Source organism: Pholis gunnellus (assembly GCF_910591455.1).
Source record: "Pholis gunnellus genome assembly, chromosome: 13".
Lineage (NCBI taxonomy): Eukaryota > Metazoa > Chordata > Actinopteri > Perciformes > Pholidae > Pholis > Pholis gunnellus.
The window spans coordinates 820,565-830,714 of record NC_136540.1 but is presented as its reverse complement, the minus strand read 5'-3'; the positions used below and the strand labels follow the sequence as shown (position 1 = coordinate 830,714).

The window sequence follows — 10,150 nt, the reverse complement described above, 5'->3', positions numbered from 1 at the left end:
TAAAAATGACGTCGCAGCCGCTTCATTCTCAAAACAAGTTCTGAAATCGACTTCATATCGAGAGGCAAAGCAAGTTTATTTGTATCGCACATTTCAACAAGGTATTTCAAAGTGCTTCACATAACACTATTAAAAACATTAGGCAAAAGGAGATTTAAAAACAATTAATAACATTTATTAAAAAACTAAATAGCTAAAAATAGAATAGTTGCACTGTGAGAAATAAAATAAAATCCAGAAATGAAGGAAATTGATTAATATCCTTGGAAGTTAACGTTGTACCGTTAACCGTTTCACCCGTCAAAATACATAAATGTGCAACTCGGTGATGTCACCAGAAGTACCTGTAACCTGCAAGGACTCACCAGTCGGTAAGAAACCCACACATACCCGTTCCAATCCGCCGTCAACGGCGTTCGACTTCTACAAAATACGTGTCATTTATTTGTTAAAACCTTTTTATTTCTGTAATTCTATTTCCTTTTATTTGGACTTCTGCTGTGAGCATCTTACGAGAGAACGTTTCTGTAAAATCATCCTCCACTTTGAAGCCGAACGCGTCTGCAAGAAGTTGAGTCGTCACAAAATACGTCTGCGGCTCGCCGTTGAACTCGGCCTCCAGGTGAGTGTTCCTCTTATTGGACGATTTGATTCTTCTTATGTTAATCCTCCCAGTCTGGACGGCATCACTTTGAACCTGAATAAAGACAGAGTGAAGGTTTAGGACCAGGACCCTGATAGAGTAGTTGAATAGTTCAGCGCTCATCAAACTGTCCATTTAAGGAAGATTTAATGCACACAGTATTTAACAGCTGATTAAAGACGGAAAAGGTTTTTGTACTAAACAAACACAGCGGACTTTAGAGGAGAATCAGACATTTGAAACAAGTGTTTGATGGAACAGAGACGTCTCTGCAGCTACCTTGGAAGTTTTGGTGGATTCAGCTGGTTTCAGAGACAGAGAAGAAAGATTCAGAGATTCTTGCTGCGCTGTCTTCTGTTTGGGCTTCTTGGCTCCAACAGGATCCATCTGAACAAAAACCACAAGATCAAAACACGATTACAGAGAATTCTTCTTCTCCCAAACAGCCGAACAGGATCAGGAGGTCTGAATCAAACTGAACCCTGATTCAGTGTATAAAATCTTTTCGGATGGTTTGCGGAAATTTCAGAAAGTTCTGCCGGCTGTCGTCATAACTGGAAAAATGGCGACGAGACGGAGGCGAGGACGATCTCTCTTTGATGTTCTTGTAGGGAGTCGTAGAAATCTAAAGAGGGCCTCCATCATTTAATAAAGTTTTGGGGGATCCTTTGAATGCAATTTATTTTCTTCTAGTTCCATGAAATACATGAACTGAAAAAGAGCAACTGATCTTAATTGAGTTAAAGCTCTTTTCAAAAAAGGTGTAAAAACTTGTGAAGACCATGAGATGTGATTAAAAGCTCCTGAAATAAATGCTGAGTGAAGTAAATATTTATTAATATTTGTTTTGTTATTTTTATTATTTAAGTGTTTCTTAAAGAGTTTCTTTACTAAGTGCCCAAATATTTAATTCTCATTGAGAATATTTTTTTATTTTCATGAAGTAGTATTTATTTTATATTCTTTGATGATGACAATGATGTTCTTGACAAAACGGTTTGTTGAAGGAAATCCTGTTGTAGAAAATGTGACGCCTCTATTCTCACTTATGACTTTAAGCTAATAAATAAATACTTTGTTTAGAGGAGAATGGAACACGTCTGAAACAAGTGTTTAAACGAGTGTTCAGTCTCCATAGAACAGACGTCCCGGCTGATACCTTGGTGGTTTTGGTAGATTCTGTCTTCTGTTTGGTCTTCACGGCTCCAACAGGATCCATCTGAACAAACCACAACATTATTTACAAGTTTGATGACGGATTATGATTTTAGAGACTCTGAATTACACAAAGGCTGTTAACATATTCATGTACAGATACACACAAGCAGATGAAAACTCAGAAATACTCTGATCGTTTGAGTAAAAGTAGAAATACTACAATGTTAACAAAAGTCTTGCATTTAAAGTCAAAGTACAAAATTATCAACATCAAAAAATTCTGAAAGTACCAAAAATAAATGTTATAAATATTATATTATAATAATTGATGCAATAATGTGATAAAAGCTCTTTTTAATGACTTTATATACAGTTGGGTCGATTTTGAACTCAAGCATCAATAAAGTTTTATGTCAATCAATCACAGCAAATATTGCTTTATTTGTTGAATATGTTTTGTATTTTTTTAATCTGCAAAGTGACTAAAGCTGTCAGATAAATGTAGTGCAGTGAAAAGTACATTTCCTTCTGAGATGTAGTTGAGTACAAAGTGGCTGTAAATAGAAATACTCAAGTAAAGTACTCGAGTAAATGTACTTAGTGACTCTCCCTGATTTCAGATCTTTGACAGGTTTCACTGTTAAACCCGACTATTGATTAAAAACGTCTGTTCACCTTCCTTTTTCTCTCATTGGAGCTCTGAACAGGAAGTTGACCGATGGTTTTCTTCTACACACGAAAGAAGAGGCAGAATACAAATATTCATATTTAACATATATAATAACGTGTATATATATGTATATGTATGTGTGTAATCCATATATAATAAGGTAAATACGTATCCGTTGAAAGCAGCAGACTGAGTGAGCGTGTTGATCATGAACCTTTTTGATTCTCACCTTGTCAGGTTGGCAGCTCTTCAGACCTAAAGGAAGAAACAAACACTGTTGATGGTTTTCAGGTGAAATTTAAACATTTTTTACTTGTTTTAATGTTCTGAATATCAGATGATCTCATGAACATGGTTTAGAATAATATCTACCAACTGCAGGTTTTGGCTCCTTGGTCACTGAAGATGATGCGGGTCGGCTCGACGTGCCTGACAAGTAAAACGCACACAAATTGCATACATATATATTTATATACGTATATATGTAAATATATACGTATAGCTTTATACATATACAATACATACAATATACATATATATTTATATATATAAATATGTATATATTTATATATACACTGTATAAATATGTACATATTTATAGTATATTTATATATATGTGTGTACATACATATGTATATATATATACAGTATATATACATATATATATACATATACAGTATATATATATATATGTGTATTTGTACATGTTGATCTACCAGCTGCAGGTTTTGGCTTCTTGTCCACTGATCCGGATTCAGTTGCAGTTTTTTTCGCCGTCTCTGGAAAAAGACGTTTAAAAAACAAAGTCATAATAACTGGAAGAATCCCATCGAGTTTGCTCGTCTGTTTCTTTGAATCAGTTTTGTATTTGTGTTTTGTGGAGAATTTAAGAATTAAAAGCATTATTTAGTAGAATTTATAGCACCCCTAGTGGTGAATGAAATTGTCACAATGATGAGAATGTAAATTATGTTAAGAGTCACAATATATTTACTTATGGAATGTAATATAGGTTTACAGGATGTTTACTTATAGAAGATATTATATGTTTGCAATAAGTTTACTTGTAGGAGTCTTTTAACATAATCATTGGAAGTGTTGAACCAAAGTACAGTCACATCGTTATGGGGGTTCTGAGCCATGAGGCAGAGACATCAAAGGGGACACAGAGGTGCTGGACAAATGGCCAAGGAAGGAGGAGGAGAACCGGAGACAACTGATGAGGAAGCAGACGGTCATAAAACAGAGAGGACTCCTGGGTAAGACCATGCGGTCCCAGGTCAGAGGTGATGTCAGAGGTGATGTCACAAGGGGTCTAGCCATTGAGATGAGCAGTGGATCGATGAAGGAGGCGTCAGAGCGATTGGAAGCCAATCACTGACCCCAGAAGACGGCCTTTGTGTTTTACGACAGATTCCGGACACTTTCCGACCATCAAAGGACATAAAAGGACTGTTTGCGAGGACGTGCGCCGGGCCATGGTAGTTCGCTTTGCAGGATCCGACTTGGTCGGGCCTGTGAGGGGAGTTGCACGTGGTCTCTGCTCTCGAGATGCATACTATCGATAGTGTATTATAGATTATAATTGTCATCATCAGTTTACAGTCGTCATTGTTTAATTAAATACTGTTTTGAATTTGGACCGGATCGAGTTACTTTATGATGCGCCTGCGCAGAAAGAAGTAAACACAGCAGCGGCCTTGCGCTTCCTCCACCAGTTTCAGCCTCAACAGTTTCATATTCACTCTGATCACTTTGTAAAGAACTCAACATGGGGTAATAATCTAAATGGATTCACACGGTTGATCTTCTGAACTCACCTTTGAGTTTCTGTCGTCGTTCCTTCAGTTCCTTCACAAAGCGCTGCAGCGGCTCCTGGACTCGAGCGTCATTCCTCTGTAAGACCTTCATCTCTTTATCCATCACAGAGATGGACCCTTCGGTCCCGTACACCTCGACGATGATATCAGGGATTTCTTCTCTGTGCTTCTCTGCCTTTCGACCTTGAGGGATTTTGTCCAGATTGGACATTAACTTCCTGAATTGTGGCGGGTCCAGAAGCTCCAGGATGGAGGTCAAGGCCTTTTTCCACTTAGTCTCCAAAGTCAGCAGCGACATCTGTAACCGAGACGAATGAACAAAAGAACCTAAACAGGAACCATCACTCTGACAGCTTTACCAGGTAAATATAGAATACCATTTATTGAGAAACACTGAAGCTACTGTAACGGCCTTCATGTCGAGTCTCTTGTTAAAATGTCTTTGTGCTTCATCTGGGATTTAAAAACAAAAGATTTCCCCTCAGACTAAATAAAAGCCTCCTGGTATTTGCAAAAGGTTTGTTGTGCGTCTATTCGTGCAGTTACGGTACCAGTGAGAGCGGCAAAAAGGAAAATAAGCAGAAATAAAGGGGGATACTCTTTAAGTACGTTTAATTAAATGTATTATATTTAATTATATTGTATTTATGGGTGAACTGATATATATTTTAGAAAAACAACTATAAAACAACTTCATATTCTTTAAGACATTTGAAAAAGAATACATTTTTGAGGCTTTGTTCGGATCAGAATCTTCTTTATGTGAACAAATATAATTTATTTAACTCACAAAACAATTTACAGGAAGATAGAAACACACAACAAATGGCTAAGAACAAGAACAAATGTAGACACAAACATTTGAGTAACTCCTCTCCGAGGTAAACAAATATAAAATGGTCTATTTCTCAACAAAACATGTGAAGAACAAACCGGTTGTGTAGTTTGTTAAATGTGTATAAAGCAGGAGAGTAAAACACGTGAACACCGAGCCGCCTCAGCTTTCAACCGTCACGTTAAAAGACTCTTTACAGCTCGATCAGTCACCATTCAAACCTTTTCCTTTGATCGGAACACGAGAGAATTTAGTTTTGTAATGAATGTTATGAAGGAATCTAAAATAAATAAGCAGCAAAGCCTAATTAATACTACTCACCGTCTCCGTCTCGTTATCCCTGTAAGATGTTTTTCTCTTGAGGTCACAGCACAAAGAGAGCGGGAACACTCGGTGTCTGAACTTGCTTGTGGAAGATTCCAACTTAAAGCTGGTTTTCAGTCTGTTTACCTTCCTCCTTATCTGCAATTAATCCTCAAATAGATGTGCATTTTTTATCATCAGGTTTTATTTTGTACCCAACTTTGACTGTTAATCCTCAACATCCAGTTTCAAACTCAGCCCCCCCCCCCCCTTTTAGAGAAACAATGGTTTAGTCCACAAGTGAGAACACAACTCTTACTTTCAGTTTCATGTAGTTTGAACAAAGAAATAATGAACTGCACATGTTCTTGCTGGCAGTTGTTGGTGTCAGTAGTTTAGCCTCAGTCAAAGGCAGAATACATAGTGTGTGTGTGTGTGTGTGTGTGTGTGTGTGTGTGTGTGTGTGTGTGTGTGTGTGTGTGTGTACTGAATTGTTTTTAATAGAGGTATTAAATCATGGCTCAAAGATAAACATTGTTCTCACACCTAACACCCCTGTAAACACACTTGTATTTTGTGTATTTTCTTTCTTCTATTTTAACAGTTTTTTTAGAAGCTTTACAGGTTTTGTAAATTAGTGTTTCGCTACAAACACTTAACACAGTTAATCTGGTCCTTGTGCATAAATGTATGTTACAATTCTAATGCCGCTGTTATGTCCATATCAAATCAAATAAACATAACATTCATTTTATTATTAAGCGACATTTTTAACACAAGAACCAGGCAGCGAGCGGTGAACAGCTGTTTGTGTGGCATCTCTTCCTGTTTCCTTCACCTACGTTCCCCTGGGTCCTAAGTCCCTCCATGTACAGCTTCTCATCACCCTCTATGTACCAACGTACATTTATAACAAACACCACACATGTTACAGTAATCAGCGTTGCATAGTGTCTGACCAACATACCAAAAAAATACGTGATTCATTTAAATTATTGTTTTAGAGTTTTTATAATACATGTAGTGTATTTAAGAAAAAATATTAAATTATAAAATAGCTATAACTGTGATTGTGTTTAGGCCAGCAGAGAAGGCTTTGCAGGCCCTGACGGCCACCACTGATATACATGTGTATGTATGTGTATATGTATTTATGTATGTATGTATATGTATGTATGTATGTGTATATGTATTTATGTATGTATGTATATGTATGTATGTATGTATGATTTCCTGAAGAAGATGTCTTAAGCTTTTATCAGTAATGGAAAAAAACTAAAAAGTACATTTGCTCAACTACCGTACTTTATTTCTATTATCTGCTACTTTATAATTCAACTCCAAAATACAATCAAATAAATTAGAATGTATTATAGATTTAAAATAACTTTATATAACAAAATTCACAAGCTCACCAACAGTTAAGTAGAAACATTTAATAATTAAGCCCCAAATTGACCAGCTGCAGCATTGAAGTGATTAACATACCAATGCATTAAAAAGATAACGCAAAGCATTTGTACATATATATAATCAATTACATTTAATGAAATTAATAGAATAATAAAGAATAATAGAAACACAAGAAAACTAAATGAAAACACAAAACTAAATGTTGAAACCAACCAAGAAATACGTCCCATTCAGACTTTTTTTCAAATGACTGCTGAAACATGTTGTTGTTGTTTTCCAGCTCATTGTTTTTCATTTTAATGCTGAAAACACAATAGATGACGAACCTTAAATCTATGAGTTTAGCCCCCAGAGAGCACGGATCTGTATCACTAGTTTACTCCACAAACTGAAGGGATCTTTAATAAAGATGTTTGTTCATGTAAAGTTTATCAGTATGTATAGCCTCTCGTATTACCTGAGGAGAATTACAGTATTAAGAAGTATTAGTAGTATTAGTATTAGTAGTAGAATATATAGTGGTGAATAGAAGTGTCACAATAATAAAATATTTACTGAAGAATGAATTATGTTTGTAATATGTTTACATGAAGGATGTTATATGTTACAGTATAGTGACACATTGAATGTATTGAAATCATGAATGCATAAACACCGGAGGATTTAAACACTGAAGAATAGCCAACAGGGAAAGTTAGGGATTATTCAAGGCGAGGCTTTTCAGAGACGGGAGAGGAGAAGCAGAGACTGCCGTAAGACAACAGAGAGGACTCCTGGGTAAGACCATGCGGCCGCAGGACAGAGGTGATGTCAGAGGTGATGTCAGAGGTGATGTCAGAGGTGATGTCAGAGGTGATGTCAGAGGTGATGTCAGAAGGAGCCTTTGTGTTTTGCGACAGGTTTCGGACGCTTTCCGACCATCAAAGAACATAAAAAGAATGTTTGAGAGAGAAAGCTTCAGTCACGGTAATATCTGTTTTTCAGTATCCGGCCAGGTCGGACCTGTGAGTGGAGTTGCACGTGGACTCTGTTCTCGAGGACATTACCATGCATGGTGTATTTCAGATTGCATTTGTAAAACATTAGATTGCAATTGATTGCATCAGTTTGCATCGTTTCCTTCGTGGTTGCAGTTGTATCTGCTATCTTTTTTTATTAAATACTATTTTTGACTTTAAATTGGATCCAGTTCGTTTTTGATTAGACTCCGTTGCTGAAAGTCAGCAGCGGCGAAAGTTTTGCAGCCTTCCTCCTCTCGTGAAGTTCCAGCCTCGACATCCACACTATTCAATGAATTAAATGAGTTATTTTTTACATCTTTGAAGCAGCTGTAATTGTAATGATTTCATTTCCTCGTATTTCTGCGTCTGCTGAGAACGGTAACTTATCGAGGAGACTTCCTCTAAAGTCGCCCGTCAGTTTGAATCCGACCGTCTTTGCCAGAAGTCGCGTAGCCACAACGAACGTGTGCAGCTGATGTTTCATCTCTGCCTCCAGCTGAGTCTCCTTCTTTGTGGCCTTTTTGATTCCTAGAATCTCAATTCGCTCACTCTGGACGCCGACACTTTGAACCTGCATGAAGACAGATTGACATTAACGTTCAAGGACATAAAAAAAAAGAATACCTTTAACACTCTGACGGCTGTTTAGCTCTTGCTCAGTGACGTCCAGATGCGCCTCACGCCACAGACTAAACTACAAACATGGCCGACTTGGGGCTCGGAGATCACCTTGATGATTCTGATGGATGCGGTTGAGTTCAGCGACACGTCTCCGAAATACTCGTGTGTCTTCATGTTGGCGAGTTTAACGACGTCTCCGACTGATAACCTGCTACATTCAGCGACGGCTCCTTCGTCCCACATGACGATCCGGATGGAACCGGTTTCATCTTCTAGACGGAAACTTTGCGTCTTTACCTTCTGCCGTTTGTAATTCACCTTAGTTTTTCCAACTGGATCAATCTGAACAAACACAAGATTAAAACAGTTTTGAAAAAAAGAATTACAACCTTTACAACCAAAATATCTTTGGACTGTTTGATCAACGGCTTGTCTTCATTTTCACTTTAAAAATGAAAACAAGAACAATTCTTTTAATCTTTGGTCATGTGTATTATCTGTTCATCTAATTATTTCATTAAATACTGAAAACAAAAACAATTAGATTTTATTTTAATGGGCATCAAATATTGACAATGTTTCTGTTGTCAATCCTTAAGATTTCAGTCCTGGTCGATTTAGAATTTATTTTTGAGTGAAAACAAATGAATTGTGTTCAGACGTCATCAGTCTGGAGTCTTTTTGGGCTGCTTCAGAAATTCTATGCATAGTTATTTTTTTATTTTTGTGTGTATTCAATGGAGAAAAACTGTAAGGAGCCGTCTATTGTTGTCAATGTAGACGTGTGGAGTGCATCGCTCTCTACAGCGAGAGCGCTCCAAGATTAAAGTAGTTCAACTTTTGGAAACGTGTGACGAGGAACAACCAATCACAGCTGGCAGATGTCTTTTCTTTCTTCTGTAAATATCAAATTGAGCGTTTCACTGTTCCAACACTTTGATAGGAAGTAGACAGAGAGTAAATCCTTCAGTTTAAACTCACCTCTGTTACGGTTCCTTCGACGCTCACTTTTGTCTTGTCGGCAGATTGTTTGGCTTTTTCAATGGAGTAAACTGGACTCTCTTGATAAATTAGCCTCGTAGCTTCCATCTCGAGCTCCTCTGGGACGTCAACGGATCTCGTCTGAGACACTTTGCTCAACGTGGGAACAATAATGACATCCCCTTCTTTGATTAGGCATCGAGAGAACAAGTAGGAGCTCTCCTCCTTGATTTCTTCATAGCGATCTTTTCCATATACTTTCATTTTAACGCTGTCTGTCTCATCAGCGACTGACAGAAAACAGAAACACTTTCTCGCTTTGTCTTTGGTTTGATATGGACGCAGCCCAGATTTCTGAAGAACTTTCCCAACAAACCCATCCGTCTCACGGATTGTGCTGGATTTCAGATCACGGATGGATTTCTTCTACATAAAAAAGGAGAAAAAGAAACTCGATGAAAGAAACATAAATACAAACAAGTGTAAAAAGTTGAGAGCTGTGAAATGAAATTCAAAGAAAAAGCACTTACCCATGGAGCGTTCCTCTCCTGGAAAACATCAATGTTTAACATGCTTACTTTACATTTTAAAACATCTGCTGAGACGTTTGAATTATAGGAATGATGGATTGGAAGTATTTTGATATTACATCCAAAATGTTTATTTCTTACGTTGTCTGATTGGCGGCTCTTCAGTTGATCTAAG

General features: G+C 37.3%; 2 protein-coding genes across 2 annotated transcripts; both read right to left on the bottom strand.

Annotated features, from left to right (window-relative positions):
- Window positions 1-59: 59 nt before the first annotated feature.
- Window positions 60-5,561, bottom strand: LOC306704652 (uncharacterized protein). Its single transcript, XM_079171094.1, has 9 exons — window positions 5,448-5,561; window positions 4,292-4,589; window positions 3,188-3,250; window positions 2,844-2,900; window positions 2,701-2,726; window positions 2,477-2,530; window positions 1,803-1,862; window positions 923-1,030; window positions 60-697 (listed from the first exon to the last, which is right to left on the bottom strand). Exons 2-9 carry the CDS (start codon window positions 4,587-4,589, stop codon window positions 449-451), a joined length of 915 nt encoding a protein of 304 aa, XP_079027220.1. The 5' UTR covers window positions 5,448-5,561; the 3' UTR covers window positions 60-448.
- A 1,296-nt stretch (window positions 5,562-6,857) lies between these two features.
- LOC306704651 (uncharacterized protein) lies at window positions 6,858-10,121 on the bottom strand. Its single transcript, XM_079171093.1, has 4 exons — window positions 9,976-10,121; window positions 9,446-9,871; window positions 8,573-8,806; window positions 6,858-8,414 (listed from the first exon to the last, which is right to left on the bottom strand). Exons 1-4 carry the CDS (start codon window positions 10,015-10,017, stop codon window positions 8,154-8,156), a joined length of 963 nt encoding a protein of 320 aa, XP_079027219.1. The 5' UTR covers window positions 10,018-10,121; the 3' UTR covers window positions 6,858-8,153.
- Between the last annotated feature and the right edge of the window lie 29 nt (window positions 10,122-10,150).

What these genes read in the sequence shown, in the direction of transcription:
- LOC306704652 (XM_079171094.1), bottom strand. Translation starts at nt 4,589, where the DNA reads ATGTCGCTGCTGACTTTGGAGACTAAGTGGAAAAAGGCCTTGACCTCC. An exon ending in GGAGCCAAAACCTGCAGTTG is followed by an intron (nt 2,727 to 2,843) that starts GTAGATATTATT and finishes TTCTTCCTTTAG; the next exon opens with GTCTGAAGAGCTGCCAACCT. An exon ending in AGAGCTGCCAACCTGACAAG is followed by an intron (nt 2,531 to 2,700) that starts GTGAGAATCAAA and finishes TTTCGTGTGTAG; the next exon opens with AAGAAAACCATCGGTCAACT.
- LOC306704651 (XM_079171093.1), bottom strand. Translation starts at nt 10,017, where the DNA reads ATGTTAAACATTGATGTTTTCCAGGAGAGGAACGCTCCATGG. An exon ending in AGGAGAGGAACGCTCCATGG is followed by an intron (nt 9,872 to 9,975) that starts GTAAGTGCTTTT and finishes TTTTTTATGTAG; the next exon opens with AAGAAATCCATCCGTGATCT. An exon ending in CATCCATCAGAATCATCAAG is followed by an intron (nt 8,415 to 8,572) that starts GTGATCTCCGAG and finishes GTCTTCATGCAG; the next exon opens with GTTCAAAGTGTCGGCGTCCA.